General features: G+C 30.0%; 1 protein-coding gene across 1 annotated transcript in view; it reads left to right on the top strand.

Moving 5' to 3' along the window:
• LOC123659951 (cyclin-dependent kinase 14) overlaps positions 1-26,441 on the top strand; it is a 111,327-nt gene that overhangs the window by 31,677 nt on the left and 53,209 nt on the right. Inside the window, exon 2 of the mRNA XM_045595108.1 lies at positions 11,898-11,984. Coding sequence (XP_045451064.1) covers positions 11,898-11,984 — 87 coding nt within the window. The remainder of the gene's footprint in view (positions 1-11,897; positions 11,985-26,441) is intronic.

The raw sequence follows: 26,441 nt of genomic DNA on the forward strand, positions 1-26,441 counted from the left end.
AGTTTTTGAGTTATGTGTGTACTATACTTATCCAAATATTTCAAAGTAGTTTTTTTTTTATTTGAGAATATACACAATTATTTTATAACTAATCTTGTCGAATGATAAAAAGTGTATTTAAAAATAATCATTACATTTTACGCTCTGAAAATTGTTTTCATTGAAACAAAAAATTAGGAATTCGTTAAAGGTTTGTATTCAAAACGTTTAACAGTAATTTTGGCATGTCGTTATTTGCTTTTTAAATACATGTACAGAGTGCAATGTTAATTCAACTGCACAATAATTGCAGATTCATGCTGGCTCTCGCTTTGAAGCGTTATGCACAAGTGAAAAATTTTCTCCATTTTAATCCCCAGCAGAATATGGAGCAACGTAATGTTGCAGGTTTACTTGTAAAAGTTATAACTTTTACAAGTAAACCTGCAACATTATAAAAATATAGAAGAGAGATTTTTTTGCTTGTTATCAAAAAATTATTAAATCTAGATTTACATATATTTTTTTACACTTACAAATGTGTAGGTATATACTGTCAAGGAGTGTCCTCATAAAAATACCAGTTAAAATTATATTTGCATCACATATATTCGTAAACGTAAATTTATGTCTACGCAATTAATGTTTAAATGACGTAAAAGATGGCGTTAATTAAAAACGGTAAAAATGAGAAAACAAACAGAACAGTGATGTCAATGTAATGATAGCAAAACTCTTGTAACTTGCAGGGGCATTAGCTCTATCGGATATTCTTTAATCATTGTATACACTATATTATATTGTCCACTTTTATGACTCCGTTGTCGATTATCCGGCACAACACACCCGGCAAAGAACACGCGTTAGATCGTGACCCCGGCTGATGCACAATTTTTGCCCCGGTTAAATATGAATAAATTGTTATTATAGATGTTAGTAGATCCCATCCCAAACACGGCTCGTTCCCGACACTGTGTAAGTGATCTTCAAATCCTTAATTTTAAAGTTTAAATGGCTTCTTACTTTTTCTTTGATAAATCACAAATAGGTTTTTATTTCTGATAGAATTCTTCAACCGTAAGCGGCTGATTCCAGTTGACTGAGATTAATAATAACAGATCGACGATCTTTATGACTTCGAGAGTAATATTGATTAGTTGAAGCAATAAAAATGGAATAAAATTATTATTATTTTCTCTGATAAAGAACTTATGAATTTATGATCTGAAACCTTATATATATTTATTTATTTTATTATATATATATATATATATATATATATATATATATATTTATTTATTTATAACATGTTTTCTATAAACACAGTAAATTATTTTACGAGCATAATTTTATATGAAGACAACATTTTATTTTTAATAAAATAAATAGTTTGTGTGTGTTCTAATTTAATTTTAATTTTCTTAAGTACACGTTAATTTATTTTAATCTTAAATGTAAGTAAAAACTTAAACTACTTAAAAACTTAACTTAAAGTTTCTTATAACGTTTTATAAACAAAATAACATATGACTCATGAATCAATGAGTTTTATGTTTATTGAAAAATGTCTGGAAATCGTAATTAATATACCAGTTTGGCATATAAAGCAGTTACATATATTCGTATTTATGTCGAGTGGATTGGTTCGTGTGGGCGAAACGTGAACATCGGGTTCATTGGACAGTCCCGGTATGCGGAACTGGGTATCTGGCTCGTCTGCTCTCCAATTTATTGTCACCAGTGCACTTGACTGCTAGTGGGGAGAATGATGTATGTAACATCTTTCCACCGGCTATTTATCTACTATTGTCTGGATTGCTGTAAATAATAGGATAGGTAATTTGTATTGTAATAATTTTTGTAAATTTAGTTGTGCACACTTATGTTTTAAATAAAAATAAAGTAACACAATTAAACAGTTTTGCACTTCAAAGCATCAATTTATATTAATTATTTATATAAAAGTTTATTCATAAAATATATATTTTTTTTAATTGTAGGGTATATGTTTCTGCATCTACAAAACTTGTTACTACGATATGTACGTTACGTTTGACGTTAATGGATTAGAAATGTTCCTAAGTCAAAAATAGTCTTGTCTTATCAATAATCCAAAAAGTTTGAAACGAATGTAGCAAAGTCCATTAAAACTTGTTGGATTCGTTTTACGTTTTCAATATGTTTAATTTAACCTGAACATTATATGTGTATGTTATTTCCATTGTCAATTTGGTGGGATACGAACTATCGGATATATATAATTGAAAAATACAGAATGCAATAAATATAACAGTTTTTTTGAATATCTAATATAACATCAATGGGACAAAAGACTAAAGATAAAGAACGAAGTTATGTTAATACTTAATAGTAACAGTTAAAATGATAACGTGGTACGTATGTATTAGTTTGTATCGCCTGTGTTTATGTGCAGTTTTGTTTAATTTTTGAATAGTTAAAATACATTTTTATAATAAACTAATGTTGTAAATACAATTATAACGAATTCTCAAACATATTGACGAACCCACCTCGTAAAGTAATAAAATGAGGAAAAGTGAAAAACCTTGGGTCTCCGAGAGTCGGAGAAATACATGCTTTCGAAACTATTCTTCGTAGCAAGTTTAAATAAGAGTCCTTTTATTAAGAATTGACTTATTAAAACTCTCTGTTATCAGATTTTTATTTGTTCATAAGTATTTTTTATTAATGCACAGATGATAAAACAAGTTTTTATCTAGATAAAATTAAACTAATAAAACACAATGTAAATCAATCACACAATTTTGAAAATATATAATTCACTCGACTGACAAACGCTTTTGTCCAAGGTGTTAATTTAGCGTTTCGGCTATAACATAGAAACCGAGCCATCCTATATATTGAACAGTGGAAGGTGCATCATTTCGTGTCTCATCTTTCAATTGTCAACTCGTCAACTCGCCAGGGGTCATAAAATAATGCTTAAAAATGTCTATATCGATACATATAATAGTAAAACCCATATACATATTTTTCATATTATCGATACGTAAAATTGTTATTTGACTTCCAATTTTAGAAAGTGGCATTACCATAATTTAAATAATTCATTTTCTTAAATCCCCCACTTCGCAATAATATCTTTGAAGATTGCACAAAAACCTCACAAGCGCTTAGAACAGGTTTACGTTGGGCCGTACGCCATCTTAGACGTTATGCAGGTTCATACCAGACTGTTAGTCATCTGATTGCCTTACTAAATGACGCCTTCTTTTTTAAATAGTTATGAAATGTAGAATTCAAGTATTATTATTTATAATAGAAAATCTAGTACGTGCCTTTAGTACGTACATGCAAATTTTGATTGCGTTTCCCATTCATCCAAAAGGCCAATTTTTTCAGAGTCATAAAAGGTTTAAACTTAATTTAAACCATTCAATTATCATTATATAATAATAAACGAACATGAGTATTCTTGTGGTAAAGCAATATCTTCGAAATAACCAAACTAAATTAGTTAATTTCATGTTTTACATCATTAATCATGGATTACGGTCTTAAATTGGCAGTTAAGTCGTTTCCCGCGGGACGTGAAGAGAGGATAACTTTACGACCACATTTATTACCTGTGTAAAGAGAAAACACGAGGAAGCTACTTTGCATAAAAACGTTATTACCGAAGTTGTTTTGAATTAAGAAGATCAAACGTATCTTTCTATTGCAAGGTTTTTTTTGAAGCGGTATATTATCAATAGAAAAATGTATTTTTTTAAATGTATATGGAATACTAAAATTAATTGGAGCTGTATTTTTAAATATAATTTTACTATTGGTATTAAATATTTTATGCTGATTACCTTTTCATTGGTTATAATAAAAATAGTATGATTGTTCTATCGTTAAAATTGTCAATTCTACGAGCTTGTATCTAAGGTTTTTTTGATGTATTAATAATAGCGGAACTGTCCCACTTATATCTCATATCAACCTATATGACAACACATTACAGTGAAGTTATGCGTGAACGACACCGCACAACTAGTAGGTATAAAAAAATAATATTTTACACGGAAACAACGTGATAACGCGGCCGCTATTAGATATACGGAAATGCATTCTTTTGATATTAATTAACATTTAAAAGTGATTTCATACCGTCGAGATAAGCGATATTTTATTATTATTTTTTTTATCGTGATATTTGTTACCGGCAAAACGTATAATTTTGTCATTGTGTTGATATAACGCCATTTTATACAAGGCTGAATTCGTCTAGCCAATTTAATTTTATAATTATATACTTACCCTTATATTACTTTGATTAGGAAGTGGATCAGGCTATATTACTATTTGGTAAGGGTCAAGACAACAAAGAAGATATGCATAGTTTACACTATTTAAAATTGCATATAAGTTTTAAGGTAAATTTTTAAAATCGAAATCGAATCTTGGTCATGCACTTTAAAAACGCTTTGTGTCATTAGAGAAATTTATTGAATTTATTATTCTAAATGTTTCGTACATAATGCTTGGAGTTTTCTAGGTTGCATGATAAGTATAGTGTAAATCATATTAAATATTTGAACTGATAGGCGTAAAATAGATAACCTAGTTTTTCTATGGAATGTAGGAATAAACACAATACCGGGAACACATTTAATAAGTGTGTTAATTATGCGAACAGATTGCCTTGCGAAAGTCTCACCTGCAACAGATGCTGTTGTTTTTAGTGCTCTTTAGTTTAAAATCAAACCACACAATAGAGATTTTTTTTAAATGAAATTCCTTTATTGCATGAAACTTTTTTTTTTAATTTATGAAATTAGAAAATCCGACTGCGGTTTGTAAAGTAATTGTACATATTTGTAAATGTAAAATCTATTTCTATGAACCACAATAATTTATAATAACACGCTATTTTTACTTGATAGATCGCGGTTTACAGACGTTATCGCGTATGATGATTTTTGCTATAAACATATAAGATTAATTTTATATATACGGTATTATTAAGATAAATATGTCAGTTGTTGTCGAAGTTGTGTGTGTGTGTGTTATGCGTATACTGTAATCGCGTAACCTAAACGAATATTGTTCCTGTCGCTGCTCCAGATTAGATAGCGTAAGACATCTTGAATATTTGTCAATGGTGGCCGTGTTTGTGCAAGCCCTAGACGTGTTGATTAACGCTCTGTACAGTGAAACTCAATACAATATATGTGTTAGTACGTTCAATATTGAACCTACAAACTAAGTATTACGATACGGATTCGCCTTTTGGAATTAATCTCATATGCCGATCTCATGCATCACTGAAAATATATCAGCCTTTCTAGGACGGCTTAGTTTGTAATCATGTAGAATAAATATATATAGAGTTCCTCAAATATATTTATCCCATACTTCAATTCCAAAGAATCGGTGCATAAGTTATTCTACTTTGTAATAACTGTCGCCCTTGCAATACGTTATGGTTTATGTATCCGGAACTTAGAATTTGCGTGCTCTGGGGTTCTGGGTGGTATAATGCGTTGTATGTGTTCTGGAACACGTTCCAGAAATTCAAGTTCGTTCTAATCTGATTAAAGAATCATTGGGTTAGACACATATATTACTATTTCAGTAATATATGTGTTTAACCGATTTTTTCAGGAGGTTCTCAATTCGACTGTATTTTTTTTTAATGTATGTTACATCAGAACTTTTGACCGGGTGGACCGATTTCGACAATTTTTTTTTAATCGAAAGGTGGTGTGTGTCAATTGATCCCATTTAAATTTATTTGAGATCTAACAACTACTTTTCGAGTTATATGTAATAATGCGTTTTTACTTGACGCTTTTTTCGTCGATCTACTTTGTATTACTTGTCGATGTAATTGAAGTCGGTTTTTTTTCGTTTGCCTGCAAACACAATTATTATTTCCCGAGAGCTGTTTATGAATTTATTGCTGCCATCTGCGTCAACCCGGAATTATTTAGGCCATATATATTGCAGGCATTCGAGGATCAACGCGTCCGTGTGGTCGATAAAAATTTAGCTTTGTTCTCACTTTTATCTGTTAAAATATTTCGGTTTCGATATACGTTTCGTCTATAAGCAAAAGTAAACTTTTTAGATAAAATCTTGACGCAGTCATAGATATTAATATCGTATCATAAAAATGTATTCTTTGATAGAGAAGATATGTAAAATTCGGTGGGAGTTAACGCTCGACGTGGTATGGCGACACGATGTCGCCTGTGGAATACACTTGGCAAACGTTAGAATTTGTTCAAACGATATTAACTTTACGTGTTTTATATTACTTCAATTCGTTTTAAATTATCGGCAATTTGATTTTTTTTTTGTATATTTACATTAAGACTTTACAGAGCATTATACAGAGCTGATATGAGAGTGAGAAAATGTTTTCTATTTATACAGAGTGTTTTAACGATTTCACTCAAGAGGATGACGAACTCAGTGATATTTCAAATTAAGTGTTAAATTTCTCAGTAACTTTCGAATTGCCTTACTCCTGTAGTAACTGACCATTTAATTTGCTTTAACGTAACGAGTTGTTAGTGAGATCTTGTTTTGAATCGCGTTTTATTGCGAAACGAATGAAATAGGTCATTTAACATTCGCCCGAGATAAAATTATTTAGTTTAAATGTCAAACTCTATACTAAATTTATTATTTAATTATTTATTTATATTTTTTAGTTATGTATTTCTTTGTTTCTTTATTTAGTATATTACAACTGAGAGATGACAAGAGTATGTATCATGTAACTTTTAAAACGTTGGTATATTTCGAGGTATTTTAATTTTAAAGTTTTCTAAACATGATTTAGTCCAAGTTGGTATATTCTAGAGTTTAAAATGATAAAAACTAAATTTTGGATTTGATACGTTTTGAAAAAGATGTTTGGTAAATGTATGTCACTATGTAACTTAATGATAAGTAAGTAGTCTTTTGGTACTAGTACAGAGTTAAGTTAACTGCGCTTTGGTGCAACAAAACCGAAGCATGTATGCTCACATCTGGTCTCATTTAGTTGCTTTACAGTTATTTACACAAAAGAAAAAAATAACTCTCCTAATTTCTACCAAATAAAACAAACAATAATATAGAAAGAATATGTTATTTTTAACTGACTTCAAAAAAAGGAGGAGGTTACTCATTACGACCGTGTATATATATATATATATATGTATATATATATATATATATATATATATATATATATATATATATATATATATATATATATATATATATATATATGTATATATATCTAGATTTTTAGTGTTTGTTCGGGGATAACTGTCCTTTATGAACCGATTTTGATAATTCTTTTTTATTGGAAAGATATCCCCAGTGTGGTACCATGATAATTTTGCTCTCAATTTGCTCTGCATTTTTCAAGTGCATATGTAACTTACGACAGTAAACTAGACTTAAATCAACATCCGAATCTTCAATCTAACTTGAATTTACAACTCCCTAATGTAGGTATAGAAAAGCAGGAAGTAATAGATCAATTGAATAAACTTGATATACACAAGGGCGCAGGCCCAGACAATATACCACCCGTTTTTGTAAAAAATTGCTCGCAGGCATTAGCAAATCCATTAAGTATTTTATATAAAGTATCCCTAGCAGATGGTATATTTCCGGATGTTTGGAAGAAAGCCAGAATTGTACCTATTTTTAAAAGTGGAGATAGAAAGGACATAACTAAGTATAGGCCCATTTGTATACTATCTGTTTTCTCAAAGATTTTTGAAATCATTATATGTAAATCGCTTAGTTGGCACATTAAACCTGTTATGATTGATAATCAACATGGATTTTTAAAAAATAGATCCACAATGTCTAATTTAGCCTCATTTGTAACGGATATATCTGAAGTACTGGACAGTAACGGGCAAATAGACTGTATCTACACAGATTTGGCCAAGGCTTTTGACGTGGTTGACCACAATATTTTACTACAAAAGTTAATGAATTACGGTATCTGTGGAAAATTTATTGATTGGATTACGTCGTATTTGCATAATCGAGAAATGAACGTTGTAATTGGTGGAAATCAATCTGATACTTTTATTGCTGCATCCGGTGTACCGCAGGGATCGCATCTTGGTCCAATACTCTTTGGAATTTTTATAAACGACGTGCTAACGTGTTTCGAGCATTCTAAAATATATTTATATGCGGATGATCTAAAAATGTTTAAACAAATATCAACAACAGATGATTCCATAAAAATGCAAGCAGATTTAGAAAGACTTGTATCGTGGTGTGAACGGAATCACTTAACATTAAATCACCAAAAGTGTTATAAAATTACATATAGTCGAAAAATTCGAAATTTTTATTATGATTATAATATTGGGGGTAATAACTTGGTATGTGTTAATGAAATATATGATCTGGGAATCTTAATGGATTCGAAGCTAAGTTTTATCCCACATATAGAAGATATTGTTAAAAAGTCCCTTAAAATGCTGGGATTTATCTTTAGAAATACAAAGGATTTCAAAAAATCATATACAAAAATAGTACTTTTTAATTCATACATCAGGAGCAAAATCGAATATTGTTCAATTGTCTGGAACCCATACTACCAAATTCACAAAAATAGATTAGAAAGAATACAAAAAAAATTATTACGTGCATTATCTTATAAAGACAATTTAGAATATAACTACAATAAAATGTTGAAACACTATAAAGTATTTTCATTGTCTACACGAAGAGATGTTTTGGATCTTTGCTTTTTAAATAAAATTATTAGAGGAGACATTGACTGTCCTGATTTGGTCCGAAGATTAAAACTGGCAATCCCTAGAAAACCTATGAGGACTACCAGATCAAAACAAACATTCGTGAGCAGATTTGCTAGAACCAATTTGGGCATGAATACATGCTTAAATAGAATCATAAACTTGTATAATTCAATTTTAAAAGAGGATGCAGATATTGATATTTTTAGATATTCTGGGAAAGCATTCAAGAGAAAAGTTAAGATGCTTTTTTTACATTTGAACTCAAATTAGTTACCTACTGTATGAAGTTATGAACATTCTTTCCATATTATACTTTAAATTAGCTGATTTCTTGTACCTCATACCGTTTACTTATAGATATATTACATTTATAATTTTTATATTTATTCATAGAATTCCCGATGTATTATCATATTAATTGTTGTATTTCGTTGTTTTTTTTTTAAAATATACCTACATATTTTAACTTTTTTCTTTTAAATATTTTTTACTTTTTAGCACGGGTTTTAATTGTTGTAAAATTTTTTTTTTTTTGATAGTTGGTTTTATACTTTTATTGATGAGTTAATTTTTCATAAGATAGATATTTATTGTTAGTATAAGTTTCGAAGCAACTGTTTAAAGTGTATTGCATGCTGAGTTAGCCTATAAGTGTGGTGTATAGTGTAAGATATTCTGTTTAACTATATAATTATGATAGAAACCACTGTATACTACGTTGGCTTCCTATGTAAATAAATAAATAAATAAATAAATAAATGATAAGAAAACCAGGCTCTGATGAAGGGATCCCAGAGAAATCGAAGCAAACCCTCAAAAATCCTCATAACGCTTTTAATGATTTTTAATTTAATCGAAAGCCGATGTTTAGGCTGGAGTGAGTCTATTTAAAAATATTATGTATAGTATTTAACCGACTTCAAAAAAGGAGGAGGTTACTCAATTCGACCGTATATATTATATTTTTTTAACGTATGTTCGGGGATAACTTCGTCTTTTATGAAACGATTTTGATAATTCTTTTTTTTTTTTTGTTGGAAAGGAGATATCCGAAGTGTGGTACCATAATAAGGAAACCAGGATCTGATGATGGGATCCCAGAGAAATCGAGGAAACCCTTGAAAATCTGCATAACGCTTTTAATGATGTTTATCATGTGGTCACATTTAAGAGCCATTTCACAATTTTACGCTCTGCAAGTTTAGGTAAATTTGGTCGCATCGCGCGAGTCGTACGAGCCGCGCGATCTTTGTGCTAGTACGTATAGTGTGACAACCAAAAGACCATCGTGATCATTTTCTGATGTATAATAAAAATTATAACTATGGTATAAAATGTTTTTACATAATTAATTTGTTAAAAATTTCAAGTATGTTATATAACAACAGTCAATAAATTTAAAATAAAATTAAAAAAATCAATTTTATGAAACAATTTTTTTAAATTGATTTAGTTTTTTCAGTTTACGAATGAATCTAATATTTACGATATGAATAAAAAAGCATTTAATGACATCGACACCGACAAACATATTAATTAACAAATAACAAGACAAACAGATTGAAATGCCTATTTGTATTGATAGTGTGAGAAAAGAAAATTAAATTATACATTTGTTTACAGAAATTATCATTATATTATTTTACAGTCATTTTCGTAATATGTTTATTTTATTTATATTTTATTATGAAAGTATCAAATGCGTTTTATCCGCTATAACAACAGGCGCTTGGTGCGTGTGAGCGAAAGAGACGGCTGCGCAGAATTTGGCGTGGACCTTACGTCTAAGAGCGCTAGCGCTCGACTGATTTACTGGGCTTGATGCGTGGCAATATATACTATCTTTTTATTATTTAATATAAAATGTATTAAAAATAATTACATCTTTTAATTATTTTTTTTGTATTCCTTAATGATGTAAGTTTACTTTGATGAAGATAGTTCGTTAAAATTTCTTAGTTTTCTAAGAGAAATATCGCATTTAAAATTGTACTTATTTGGAAAATATTCGTAACTTTAAATTTTTTTTATCGTTTAATAGAGATACAAATGGAATAAAAATCTATGATAGTGGACAACAAAATTATATTCCACATATTATGATATTTTTTTTAAAATGGTTTCAACGTAGAGGTTATTGAAAAGTAGGACTTCAAAGTATACATTGCGACCGTTTACCCAGGGAGGAGGCTGATGAAAAGGTTAATAATTTTATACACATAATATAAATCAAAATTCTGATCTGACTATGGACTACAACAAAGGTTGCTCTATTATATTTCAAGAATATAAATTACATTATTGCACCCAACACTGAGATTAACGACGTCAAAATATTACAATTTCGCGGATTGTTACCGATTTTTGTGAAATGGCTCTTAAATTTCATCGAGATCTGATTACAACTAATGCAGTATTTACTATTTTGTGACTATTTTTTCATGACAATTTTTTCATCTACCTACGTTATATTACTTGTCGATATAATTGAAGTCGTTTTTTTTTCCTTCGTGCAAACACAATTATATATTTATTGTTTCCAGCTACTGAAATGCAATAAAAGTTTTAAAGGTTGATATAGTCTAATAAGAACTTGGAATTTTTCATTCGTACACACGCTATGTTCAGATTAACTTACTTACGTATAAATATGATAAAAATACTCCAAATAGACTTATGTTTTATAAATTAAAAAAAAATAACGTGAATGCAGATTAAAAGGAAATTAAGTGGGTCAAATATTCGTTTATAAACATTTTTGTTTTAAACAGTATTGATATAAGTGTTTTGTAATGTAAATGTCGTTTAGACGACAACAGATTGTACATCTAACATATCAATCAAACGTATTTTGCTAGAAATTGTTTCGTGCTTCAAACACGATCTCTCATTAGATTAACGCGTATTATCACTACAAGGTTACTTGAAATACGTGAATTGTAAAATGTATACAAGGTTTTACAGCTATTATTTACATTTAATTTGTGTAAAATAATCATTATACAGAGAAAATATTTAAATATACCCATTTCGCTCTCTGTCATGCTATATTACAGGCAATGTACAGATGTTTTATTTTTTTATTTTTAGTTTTAATTATGTAAATACACAGATGTGATTCAGTTGGATTATATTTTATCAGTTTTCCTTTGTCCACAGGCGTGACAATGAGAGAAAAAAGGGGAGGCGCTATGAGCAAAATGCAAAAACTCAGAAAACGCTTGTCCCTGAGCTTCGGTAGATTATGTAAGTAGAAATAGTTTTATGTTTTTCAGTTTTATTAAAAAAAAAGTTTTTTGTACAGAAAGCTATTTTTTATTTCGTAATAGAAATAATATTTTTATAAACCGCTAATTAAAACGTTTCAAAGTCACTCTAGTATAATTGAAGAAACTAATTACATTTTAAATCAATGAAATAGGTGGGGATGGCTAGGTGGTAAATATAAGAACGAAAATAACAGAACGATAATGAATGACACATAAATAAAAATGTTATTTTAGGACTGAACTAAAATATCGAATTTATTATGTTTCATACACACGCTACCGCTAGGCGACGCCCACACAAGTATATAATTGTATTTGTCAATTAATTGTATGCTAATGTAAGCACTTGCTAGCACTTAATATTGTATACTTACAAACCAGTGTCTGAGGTATTGTTCGTACTATTACTATAAAACGAACTACAAAATTGCCCCATATTTCATCAATTGAGAGATAAAAAAAGTTTGTAAGGTTTTATGTGTCTATCAATGTCCAAATATTACAGTTACAATTTTATTTAACTGAAGTTAAATAAAAATCTATAATATAAAAATGAGTCGCTGAATGTGTTGCTAAGCGCAAAACTCGAGAACGGTTGGACCGATTTCGCTAATTCTTTTTTTTAAATATTCCTTGAAGTACGAGGATGGTTCTTACGGAGAGAAAAATTCTAAAAAAAAATTAAATTTCCTGAAAAAGTCTAAAAACAACACTTTTCTATACTCCCACACAAAAGATTTGTGATAATACTTAAAAGTCACTGTTAGGCGATACGAAGTTCGCCGGGTCAGCTAGTTTAATATATTATTATATTCTTTATTGCACTATTTACTTGTTACAATTTTTATATATAGGCTCTATTCTTCTAGGTGTTATGACAGAACTCTCATGTTATATTTATTATAAAATATAACCAACCAACCAAAAACTTACAAGGCTTCGTAAAATAAATTTAATATCTTGAACTTTTGTATGGAATACATCTTCAGGACTTTAAAATTACAATTTTCAAAAAACTCATCTTAATGCGTGTAAACGTTTTTAAAGAAGAAGCCTACAGCTTAAATTTTGTGCTTAAAACGTTGATAAACTTGCAGACATAGCACGAACGATAACGTACTATTAAAAAATACTATACCATATAATACAGTTTTGTTTAACAAAGCAATTTTTCAGTTATTTTAATATTTATTTTATGATTTCGTGATAAATGTTTCTATTGGTCACACGTAACGTAAGAGCTGACTCAGACATTGAGTTTAATTTTTTTAAATAATGCTTGGCTCCGTCTATGAACACCAATTTGGATAAAGATTCACTTATTAAAAGCAAACCATTTTATATTTTTTTATCATACCTATTTTGGCACGATAGTTTTAAATATCAAAAAGTAATGGATTAAAAAGTTTTTGACGTTACCTACCTGTATACTTATTTTGATTTTACTCAGTAAAATATGTTATGATTTTTATTTTTATTTCAAAGTTTATATTTTTAAAGTTAGCTCCTTTTCTAATAAATTAGATACGGTTTTGATGTATGAATATTACACACGTTTGTCGACTTGTTTGTTAATTGATGTTGGGTTGAGAATATCACGTAGAGAACATTTTTAACATATTTGTATATGTCTGGATACTGTATTATGTATTCAACGGAATTTTATTTTGTAATATATCTAATGACACATTAAATTGATGCTGCAATATACATTTTCATAATTTGACCTCATACCAATAGGCCTCAATGTCAATTTAATAAATTATATCTGGTCAGAAAGATGGTTGGCTTTTTGTAATAACTATGGTAAAGTTTAACACTAGTAGACGATTAGATTGAAATAAGATATGGAATTCAGAATTTGTTAGTTACAAATTTTAGTTCTGAAATAGTATAAGTGAATTGAAATTTAAGTTAAAAAATATATATTTAAACGAATTGAAAAAGGATACAAAACGCAACTTACGTTTTTTTAAATTTCGTGATCGGTGTTTTGATAAGGCAAATGTTTTTAGCATGTACCAAATATTTATTATAATTATTTCATGCCTTCGTGACCTATCGGGTTTCCCACAACAATGTGAATATCAAACAGTACAAGCAGACAGCGTGGAAACGCACTTTATTAACATAGAATTTGTGTCCGTCCTTCTCATCAACGCTCATTACTTCGTCGGTCACATACTCGAGCGGGCAGATAATGAATCCCAAATCGGAGTATTGACGCACAAAACCTAATTGAACTTTGGTATTGATTACCTATTGGATGAATATTTTATTTATGATTTATTTATTATGTGTTAATTATATTAAATAATAAAATTATTATTGATACATGGTCTTCTACTACTAAAGTGACATTTGACTGACATGCATATTCTTCTTATAATTAAATATAAATAAATTGATTACATCCGTACTTAGAGCAGTAATCCAACCCGTAACCCTGAAGCAGAACGCAGTTTTGCTTGTTGCTAATTGCGCTAAAAGGCCAGTCCAATGCTGAGTAACTATGTATCAAAAGTAACCCTCGTAGAATCACTGGTAAAAACAAACTTTTAAAATATGATTGTTTTATGTATTTATATCAATAAATAAAATAAATAAACAAAGCTCAAAGATAACTTGTGACACACGTCTGACATAAGGTAGGTGATTCATTCTCAAAGGCTAGTCAAATTTAACTACCATTTAAGTCTCGTGTTGTTACTTTTGATTGCAACGTAAACGACAAGGATCGTATGTAATTTAATACCAACTCAAAATAATTCGGTGTTATAGAATTTGGTCGTTAGAACGACTTGTAGTGGAGTTTGAAATATAGAAAGTAACCTTTATATGATTCGCAAATGAAATATGCTTTATTCATTCGTAGGGTTTTTTTAAGTTCCTTGAAATCACCAAATTACAATAATCGTAAAATTACTATATGTAAGATATTCGTATTGCTTGTGCAATGATGGCGTCCCAGGTTACGATTATACGACACTTTCGTGCTACCCAGTGACAAATAAAATACTCTGTTTACGACTGTCCTGGGTAGCGCGGCTTGCACTAAATCCTTATTATGAAGCATTTGGTATATATATTTAGAAGCTCACGTGCAGCCATCGGATGCGATGTTACAATTTAAAGGTAAAAATGTTTATTATTACACAACGAGAACCAGGCTTTCGAGTACTGCCTCGAGGAGAGGTTTTGGAGTTAAAATAAATTCGAAATTTGCAAGATTATGGTTTCATTTTACCTTAAGTTTGATATTTGCAATTGCATGTACTTATTTTAATTTCAAATTCAATGCCACTAGAAAGTATAGTTGATAGCAGCAGGGTCTTTAACCATTTTATCACATTATTTTTCTATTAAAAATATTTTAACAATCAATTATTTTATTTCTTTGCACATAAAACATTTTTAATTCAATAACTATCGCAGTCAAAGTCAGGCAGAAGTGAGTATGAGTATCAGCTAGTGTTTAATTATTCAATTGAATTTTAGTAACTTTCTATTGTAATTTTAAATAGACTTGAAACAGCCTCTTTTCATAAATTTTCATATACTACAGAGTCGTAAATCTCCCTGTGTGCGTCCATAGTCTCGCATTAATGAACACACGAAACCGACTGAGTATAAAATGCAATTCAAATTTTATTACTGCTGTGAAAACAAGCTAAGTTACTACCTGCGCATCGTACATTAAGGCTAAACAAAACTTAAATATTTTTAACTTTGTAATGTAGAGCTTTCACGAGTAAGCGTACAGACGTAACTCAGGCACACTCCAACCAACAAATTGGTGTTTATCAGCTAACGTTACCGCAACGGTCACAGCTGTGGCTTATAACTGTTGCGCTGGCGGTTGTGGGTTCGATGTCCGCACACGGCATAGTTCCTGAGGTTAGCGCGATTGAATAATCGAACTTTTCAGCTTTATAATATTCATAAAGATGTATAGATTTGCTCGCAACAATGAAAGCGCTTGGTTATTTCATATCTATCTAAGCAGTTGGTAATCTCTCTAGCTCTATCTTCTAGTGGAAGTCCCATAAAAATCGGTTCAGCCGTTCCGAACAAAAAATTTAAAAATCTTTTGTTTGTTGTTTTACTAAATCACAGACATACACTTCTATTTTATTTAAATGTATAGATTTTATTTATTTAAATGTTTTTCCCCTATAATATTTGTTTTCATGTACACCATGTTCATGCACATATCTTTCCGCTCATAATTGAAAACACAAAAAATTTTGGTTGTACCAGATTGCTAACTATAAATGTTTAATGCTATGACCAAACTTTCAAAACTTTTAACGTATTTGTTTCAGGTTAAAGCATAACAACGCCCATTCTGACCAAGTTTTAATCGACGAAAAATAAAATAACTCGAAACACTTTATTTTCGTTTTACAAGCAATCACGTAATTTCTTAAATTATTTTCTTGTACCAATCAATTTCCATTGCTTTAACCGTCGAACCGACTATTTTCATTTGTTTATTTAGCCGTTTCCACAATCCCTGATGATTCTCTCCCCTCGATGAAGCCATTTTCCTCAAAGGACCGTTTACGTCGTAAAGATTTAAACACGTCTTTATCGTATTCCGAACCGCTGCTCTCTATTGCAAATCGTTTCGTATCTTCGGCGGCAGTGTTCTTGAAATTTAAATCTATTTATGTAGCTATAAAGTACGCCATTTCGCTTATATATTCAGATATTAACTATTCCGTTACAGTTTTGTATGAGGTAAATGTGTTTTGAACAGCTTAAACTATTGGACTAACTGACCAGAGGAAAGTTTTATTTGAATACATATTAGTCTTTATTTGTATTTCCGGTGACAGTCTTGTTTGTTTTTAGATCTAGGTTGTAACCGATACTTTGTATAGTGCGTATTATTTATGAAATGCGCACCGCCAGATATGTACAGATAACTTTAAATATATTAATGTTCACCCAGTGGTCGAAATTCGACCATAATCAATTTAAATTATAAGTTTGAACATTATTAAAGTTCTGTTGTCAAAGACTATACTTCTAGAACAATAAACAACATGGTAGTGTGTGTAGTGTTTTTTTTTATTGATTTAATGTTTTTTTTTTTATATATAATTAAAAATAGCACTCCTCTATATAAACTATAAGTGTGCGAAATTTCATACTCCTCCGTCCCCGCAATTTTCCTAAAAAAAGGGTTACAAAGTTTTTGCTTCACGTATTAATATATAGATTTCTTCATAAAATAATAGAACTTGTACAGTAACAGTACATTATTAATGTTTAATTCAGTTTTCTAAATTGATCAGTAATTTTTGTGTTACTATATCAGATAAGAGCGCTTTATCATGATTAATAGTTTATAACATTTAGCTCACTCTATTGATAACGTTAATGGAATACATTGAACTTTGGTACTCTGATTGAAGCCTATTCATAATTTTATTACCTCGAAATAGGTCTGAAAATAGAACGACATCAAAAAATCAATGTTTGTTTTATACGACGCCTTGCACTGAAGTGAGATATATAGTCTATAAATCAAGATGTCATGTTCACGAGTATAGTAGCGTGAGAGGCGCCGAAAATTGTTTAAAAATTAAGTTCAAAAAGAAAATACAGGATGAAAGATGGAGGATACGTAGTTGAGTCCTAGTTGATTCACGCGCCAAATCTATAACAGGATGATATCGTAAAGTTATGATTCAATATATGTAACAGTTTTTGTTGATAAACTATAAGATATGACTTTATAAATGTATACCGAAAAAAATATTATTGGTAAATTTTATTAGTTAGTATTATTTTTTATTATATTAATCACGAGTAATAGGAAATAAATAATATTTATAATTCGTAGAATAGCGAGAGAGAGTATGGAGCGTAACATCAACAGCGTAGGTGAATAATCATTTCGGAGTCGGTCAAGATAATACGAGTATGTTAATAAGTATACAACAGTAAGTCGGTTATGTTTGTTGTGTCACGATAGGAAGTGACTCATCGATCCGACGGGCCGGCTGCTGCCCTCTTTGATTGAATCTTATCAGTCACTCACTTCAACAGCTAACTACCGGACTACGATTATGTACGACGACATTTTATTTACAAGAAGCTCGTGATTTTACGTGTTTATGTTGTAAGGAAATCGTCTTATAGCGGTTGCTTTATTCAGAAAACGTTTCGTTTTTTCTTTTTTTTTTAACGAATACGTTTGAGATTTATGACTCGTAAGTAAAACGAACTTTAGAGTATAGAGCATGTCTTATTTTAATGCAAATAAATAAAATTGGAGTGTCTGCTTGTAATATTAAAAGAACCGCTTTTTACTAAATAAATACACGGTACATATAACATTTTTTACAATTTTTGTCTGGCTGTCTGTCTGTCTGTCTGTCTGTCTGTCTGTCTGTCTGTCTGTCTGTCTGTCTGTCTGTCTGTCTGTCCGTCCGTCCGTCCGTCCGTCCGTCTGTCCGTCTGTCCGTCTGTCCGTCTGTCCGTCTGTCCGTCTGTCCGTCTGTCCGTCCGTCCGTCCGTCCGTCCGTCCGTCCGTCCGTCCGTCCGTCCGTCCGTCCGTCCGTCCGTCCGTCCGTCCGTCCGTCCGTCCGTCTGTATGTCTGTCTGTCTGTCTGTCTGTCTGTCTGTCTGTCTGTTTTCTGTTTGTGTCTTGTTCCGGCTAATCTCTGAAACGGCTGGACCGATTTTGACGGGAATTTCACTGGCAGATAGCTATAATAAGAAATAACTTAGGCTACTTTTATTTTAGAAATTTAATTATTTTATAAATTTGCGAAAGGAACAATAACTTTTTTGTTAAATTCCACGCGGACGTAGTCGCGGGCAAAGCTAGTTTTAAATATAATTAAACTGTGTTCAATGAGAGAAAATAATTGCTTGTTATGATGACGAAAATACTTTTAATGGATTAAGAAGCTGTATTTTTGGATCAGTAAATTATATTTATCAAAGGTTAAAAAGGAAGGAAGGAATTCTTCAATTTCAGACTAAGAAAAACACAAAGTTAAATTTTCTAGGAGCTTGGTAATTACATTTTTGTAGATTATTAGATTGTATCGCAATATAATTTAAGTTTTCAATTTTTATGCAAGTTTAAACATTTTTACCAAAAAACATGCTATATTTTTTTTGAAGCTTATTTTGTATTTATTACTAATAGAATCCCGACATTTTTAACAAATTAAAACAACAGATATGTGTGGTTCTTTTATTCATAATCAAAATCTAAACAATTGATTACTTTTGCTATAAAAAGTCAAGCTTTAATTATAGTTTGTAATAAGGAAGTAAATAATTATAATAAAATAAGGATGAGGAAGATTACAGCTGTTGAAAACATTCAATGTAATGTAATTAGTCTCACACATGATGGTAAATACGGAATTGTACAATTATAATTATGTTCACTCGTTTAGCGATAACGAGTATTAGTGATTAGATTATTTATTTATTGTACAGAAGGAAAGCAACTTTTTTGCCCTTGATAATAAATTACTTGTATGTAATTTTCATATTTTAATGTTATATCAACCTACTTTATAAAGCAAGTTTTTTACTATTAAGAATTATAACTTATATCGAAAAACGACATAAAAATATATTTATTGTCTTTTAACAGTCAGAAACTATTGCCTGTAAGTAAAATAACACCAAAAACCATACAATTTGTTTGTATTAAAAATTATAAAATAATTAATTCTATAAAGTATTAATTTTAAAAAGCAGTAAGTATTTTTCCTGAAATTTATTATATATATATTTTTTTGTATTTGGTTCAATACAATGACCTTCTCAGAACAGTTTGTAAATCGTTTAACCGTAGAGTTCGGTAGCCGCTCTATGTGTGGTTTACCACAATATTTTGATGTTCCTATTTACCACTCGTATACCATTGCTTTGATTTCAAGACAGTTTTGATCTTCACTCGGGTATAATATCATAATTATGGGTCAAAATTGTCACGTTTTAAACTTTGATCCTCTGAAATAAGTTTATTCTCTGTTTTACTCCATGAATGAGGTCGTAAAATTGTCCTCATGTAACGTAATGGTGTAAAGTAAAAGTGACCTGACAACTTAAAAAATCATAAAAGTTACGTAACGTTCTAGCAACAAACATAGAAAAATTAATTTGATTTTTTTTTTTATAAAAAAAATGTAACTTAACGCACAGCAGTGAATGATTCCACTTTCTAGTCTTATAAATAATTGGAGGCATTTTATCAAACGTAAAATAAATATATATATAAAAAAGACACAGAATATTAAATACTGTCTCCATCACTTTGTCATCACGAAAGAGAATATTAAAACCCTGGATAACGCCGGGCCTATTACGTTGTATAAAACGTAGAGACAAATTACATAAAAAAACTAAACTTTTCCCTCTTAATTTAATCCTAAAAATATCTTATAGCAGATACCGAAACTTCTGTAATGCACTATTAAAAAAGGTAAAAAATAATTATGAAAAAAATGAAATAAGTAAGGCTAAAAATGAAAGTTGTGGAAATTAATAAAAAATAGGTTAAATACTTCAAACAGAAATAGTAATTCATCTATTGAGTTGTTAAATATTTCGGATTCGCCATTAAGCTCACTAAACGAAATTAACAACTATTTCATCACAGTTGGTAAAACATTAGCAGAAAAATCCTACATTCGCCAAAATAAACAAAATAACTGATCGTCATCGGTGCGGAATAATGAATCGCGATTGAGTTCTTTTGTTTTGTTAGACACAACTCAGGATGAAATAAGTCAATGTATAGGCAGCTTGAAAAATTCTGCCACTGTTGGTTGGGATGGTAGTTCTAACATATTTATCAAGGAATATAAAGAGTTTTTGATTCCGCCATTAACACATATTTTTAATTTATGTTTGAATACGGGAATTTTTCTCACAATTCTCAAAAAATCGGAGATACACCCAATTCACAAAAAGGGAGACAAAAAATTACCTGCGAACTATAGACCTATATCTATTTTACCCTCATTGTCAAAATTTTGGAAAAAATTATAAATAATAGGCTCACTGTTTATTTAGAAAATAATAATATTATTTCGTCAACTCAGTTTGGTTTTCGTAGGGGGAAATCAACAGATGATGCAGTATTTACACTAACTGATTATATAAGTCAAAATTTAGATAAAGGAAAAAAAGTTTTAACCATTTTTTTGGACTTGGCGAAAGCCTTTGACACTATTTCGGTACCCAAATTGATTTCTAAATTAGAGGTATTGGGAGTTAGAGGTAAACAACTAGAGTTGTTTAAAAGCTACCTTTCGGAACGTACACAATGTATACGTGTCGATGATTATGTTAGTAATTGTCTTCAGGTCGAGTATGGCGTTCCACAGGGTAGTATTCTAGGTCCTACACTGTTTTTGATTTATATCAATAACCTCTCTTCCTTGCTTTTTTCACAAGGTAAATTGATATCGTATGCTAATGATACTGCATTAGTATTCGTCGGTGATACATGGTCTGAGGTTTTTGCAGCTGCGCAGGACGGTTTTGATGTTGTAATTGAATGGCTTCAAAATAACAAATTAACAATAAATATTGAAAAGACCAAGTATATGGTGCATTCGATTCGCAACATAAATGGGCCGGGTGAGATCTACAAACTGATATGTCATTCCTGTGGTCGAGGCTCAAACTGCGCTTGCCCTTTTATTGGGCGAGTGGATTTTATCAAATATTTAGGTATTACCATAGACTGTAACCTTAACTTTAAACAGCATATTTATGATTTATCAATTAAAATTCGAAAGTTAACTTACATTTTTAGAAATCTTCGAGACGTTGTTGAACCAACTGTTTTTAAAAGAATATACTTAGCCTTATGTCAATCTATCATTTCATATTTCATTGTATCTTGGGGTGGAGCATCAAAAACAACTTTAAAATCTCTTGAGATAGCTCAACGCGCGGTACTTAAAGTTAGTACTTTCAAGCCACTTCTTTATCCAACGAATGAAATATATAAATATTGTGAGGTCCTTACAGTTCGACAGTTATTTTTACTTCATATTATCTTGAAACAACATTCAGAGCTATATAAATATACCAAAAAAATATTAAATAAGCGCCGAAATTATACAATATGTTCCAACAATCAAAAGTTTCGAACTGCGTTTATTCGTAAATTTTATTGTTACTTGGGACCTTTTATCTATAACAAAATTAATAAAATGTTGAAAGTATCTTCTGACAATAGTAAAATATGTAAAACAAAATTTTTTAACTTTTTTGAGTTTATCTTATGATGATACGGAAAATCTTATCTGCACTTAAAATTGCTAAAGTAAAACTAATCATTACTGTAAAAAACTTGCACAATCAGCTATCCTTTATACATAAAAGTACACACACACCACACACACACACACACACACACACACACACACACACACACACACACACACACACACACACACACACACACACAAAACTGCATGCGAGTACTGACTCTCACTTCCCTTATACTTAATAAAATATTCGTTAATATTAAGAAGAAAAAAAAAACTTATTTTTAAAAACAATTATGTTTTGATGGTAAATATTTCCAAACTTTAATAATTGCTAACCTTTTTTGTTTTTATCCAAATTTTGTATTTATAATCCAATAAATTTTTATATTTTATTATTGAGTTGTCATTTTTCTATACAGACTAGTATTATTTATGTTTTCGCTATCTGAACGCAAAGTCTGATTATGTAACAATAAACTAATTTTTGGGGAAGACGCTGTGGCCCGTAACACAGCTTTTTTAAGCTAGCACGGGTCGCAGGGCTTCTTACTAATGTAAACTACATAATTTGAGCAAATAAAAAATATTTATTATTATTATTATTATTATTATTTGTTATTTGAAAAATTAAGGAATTTTTTGTATTACTTTGAAATAAATGCCGGTTTATTATATCTACAAGAGAAATAAAAATGTAAGTTTAGTTGAAGAAAACTCGAGAACTAGCAATTTTGAAACACGTTCTCCATTTAAATGTTATAATAAAAGCTACATGTTTAATGCTACGGCGGTAAAAACTGTAGTATAATAATATAAACATTTTTAGTTTGCAATTATTAAAAGAACTCTACTAGGTTAGTTTAAAATATAAATGGATTAGACTTTTGATATTTATGATTTACAAATGAAATGTATATTTTTTTTATTTACTAAAATACCAGTCGCAGAACAAACTAAATAAAAAAATAATATTTTATTATTTCAGCTGGGTTATGAAGTATAATTAAGTTACATCAAAGTAGCTTAAAAAATCAATCTGCCTAAAGTTTCATTTTTATTTACAATATAAAAAAAATATCTCAAGCAGCTTTTAACGCGATATTTAAATATTATGTTACTTTAAAATGAATTTTATAAATAATATTATTTTTAAAGTTTACTGTATTTTGACACCTCGCTTATGCATAATCATGTGAACAAAATTATTGGATCGTTCTTAATACATTAAATTTAAAAGTAAAAGTAAAGTAATTAACAACTACGTTCCCTTATTTAATTATTCCAATAAAATATTTGAAGGTCAGAGTAAAAGCAATGTGAATCGTACCTATGTGGGCGTAGAAGAGCGTGGGATCTGAATATTTTATTCTGTATAAGTGATCAAAAAATAAGTTAATTTAACGTTGAGGTATTTAAATCTAAATCTAAAATAGGTGAAATTTTAAAAAAATAAAATGAAAAACGTTTTAGTAGATATAGCAACTTGTAAAACGTCGAAAGTTTTTGTAACAAATCTAGTTACCTACACATACCAACATAAAGATTGTGCAATTTGCGAATACTCAAGATGTTCGTTGACTTTAGATCAAGTGAATATTGTAAATATCGTTACATAAATAATATTACGTAAAACAGATAACGTGCGTTACTATCGTGCGTAGGAACGTTATCGCGTTATTATATACATTACAATAGATGTTTACTACGAGGGAATGCAATTACATCAGTTGTTTACAGCGCTTACAAGTTGTTACGCCTTGAACACCATTGAAAAGATTCCTCTGACATTGTTTTCACTAAAACAATTAATACCGATGCCGTAATGTCTGCTCTTAGACCCAGTGTCTATTTATGACGCTCTAGCTATTGTCCCTCTGATTTTTTGTGAAGTTTTTGTGTATAGATAGACTGATTGTTAGCTATACGGGTTCCTCTTGTTAAAATTTCCAGTGTTCTCTTTCATGCCCGCACGTGTACGCGTTTAAATTAAGCTATATCAATTAAAGCTATTTTTGTATTTTTCTTTTATAAGTGGCTAGTTCTTACATTACGTAATTTTTTTTTTGTACGCTTGATTCGTAACACTTGATTTGATAAACTTACGTATTGACTTCTATATATAACTTTTCTAAAATTAAAAATAAAATTTCTTTCCACCAGACATTCCACTAGAGAGAAAAGGCAGCCCTAAGAGTTACTATAAGTCACTGGTTTTAAGTGACGAAAATCAAACGATTTGAGTATTATGTGTTTTAATCACACTAATAAAGTAAAATTTACTTAATTAATAACTTTTTCAGTCTGTTGTTAAAGGACGTAAAGACGTCACAACGAGAATAACAGCGCGGCTTTTTTTTTTTTTTTTTTTTCATTTTCCTGCGCCACATGTCCCATGCTGTCCGCAAATAATGACTAAAAACAGTTCGTTTGGATATTTACCAATGCATTGTCTGATTCATGAAATATCCATACACACAATTTGTATACTAAATTTATACTAATTTTGTTTATATTTTAGGCTTTTTATTCCCCTTTAACAATGTCTAATATCACACACACGTGGTTATTGTTTCATTGATTTCATTTTAAGTAGCTAAAAATACAAATATCACAAAGTGATACGCATTGTAAATACTAAGGTTTCCTTATTTGAAGGAGTTTTTCTTTGACTTTTAATTTACGAAAGATTTAAATACGTTATAGACGAATAGGATAATTTTAAAATTTCCTTCCTTTTAAACTAATTTAATATTGTATTTAAGTAGTGCTCTTAGTATTATTAGGTCAAATTGTTTTTAAATTGATAGTGTGACATCAATCGCACCAAAACAAATCAGATTCGCAATTGTTATTGAAATAACAATCCGAGTCACGAATTATTCACATCACGGCCATCTTAGCATAATATCACAATCATAATGTGTTCATTATCTTTGTTTATATGCGTAATGAACAATATATAAAAGTGTTACGTGTTCGTTTAAATAAACTTCTCAATTAAGACTAAACTTATTCGTATATATATCAATTTTATTGTCTATGTAAACTAACTAAGGATCGGATCATGTGTATCATATATGAAACGCCAATCAATAAACTCGTACAGCTATTTAAACAGTTTTGACTAGCCAGTTGGCGCAGTTTTCAGTGACCCTGACCCTGCTTTGTGCTACAGTTCTTGTGGTTTTGTTATTTATTATTTTAGTGTTCGATACCCATCCCGAGTATATATATATATATATATATATATATATATATATATATATATATATATATATATATATATATATATATATATATATATATATATATATATATATATATATATATGTAGCTATATAAGTCTAAGTATATAAGTCGGCTGCCCCAAACGCAGGAGTAAAATCGCCTACTTAAGGAACCGGGGATCGGTGTGTATATATATTTTTGTTTTATTATTTATTATTATTTTAGAATTTTCAACAGTTTTATAATTATTATAGACCGGAAGAATTAACCTTTAATTGATTATTATCTCACGAGTGGGAGTAACCTTCGAGGTATGAGTCAGCTAATTACAACTGTGACTAACAAGGACCAAATAAGGAAGCCTCATGTCATTACTATCAAGAGTTAGCGTAATGGTAGTGAATGTCGTATTTACCCTGATTTTTATTTCCTATTACACATGTCACACGTGTCTTTAAAACTAAATACTAGCCTTTATAAGGCTACAAATATTTTATACATATGATACGGGTTGTAGACTTATAGTTGTAGACTTATATAATTTTGGTTACCAACTCGCCTGCCCAGCGGTGACTATGGGCAAAGCACATGAGTTCGCGCCATAATGTTTGGCCCGAACTTGGGGAAGCTTATGTCCAGCAGTGGACTGTGATAGGCTGGAGTGAGACTATTTAAAAATATTATGTATATTATTTAACCGACTTCAAAAAAGGACGAGGTTACTCAATTCGACCGTATATATATATATTTTTTAATGTATGTTCGGGGATAACTTCGTCTTTTATGAAACGATTTTGATAATTCTTTTTTTGTTGGAAAGGAGATATGCGAAGTTACCATAATATGGAAACCAGGATCTGATGATGGTATCCCAGAGAAATCGAGGGAAACCCGCGAAAATCCGCATAACGCTTTTGATGATTTTTAATTTAATCGAA

This window comes from Melitaea cinxia, chromosome 14 (assembly GCF_905220565.1).
Source record: "Melitaea cinxia chromosome 14, ilMelCinx1.1, whole genome shotgun sequence".
Taxonomy (NCBI): domain Eukaryota; kingdom Metazoa; phylum Arthropoda; class Insecta; order Lepidoptera; family Nymphalidae; genus Melitaea; species Melitaea cinxia.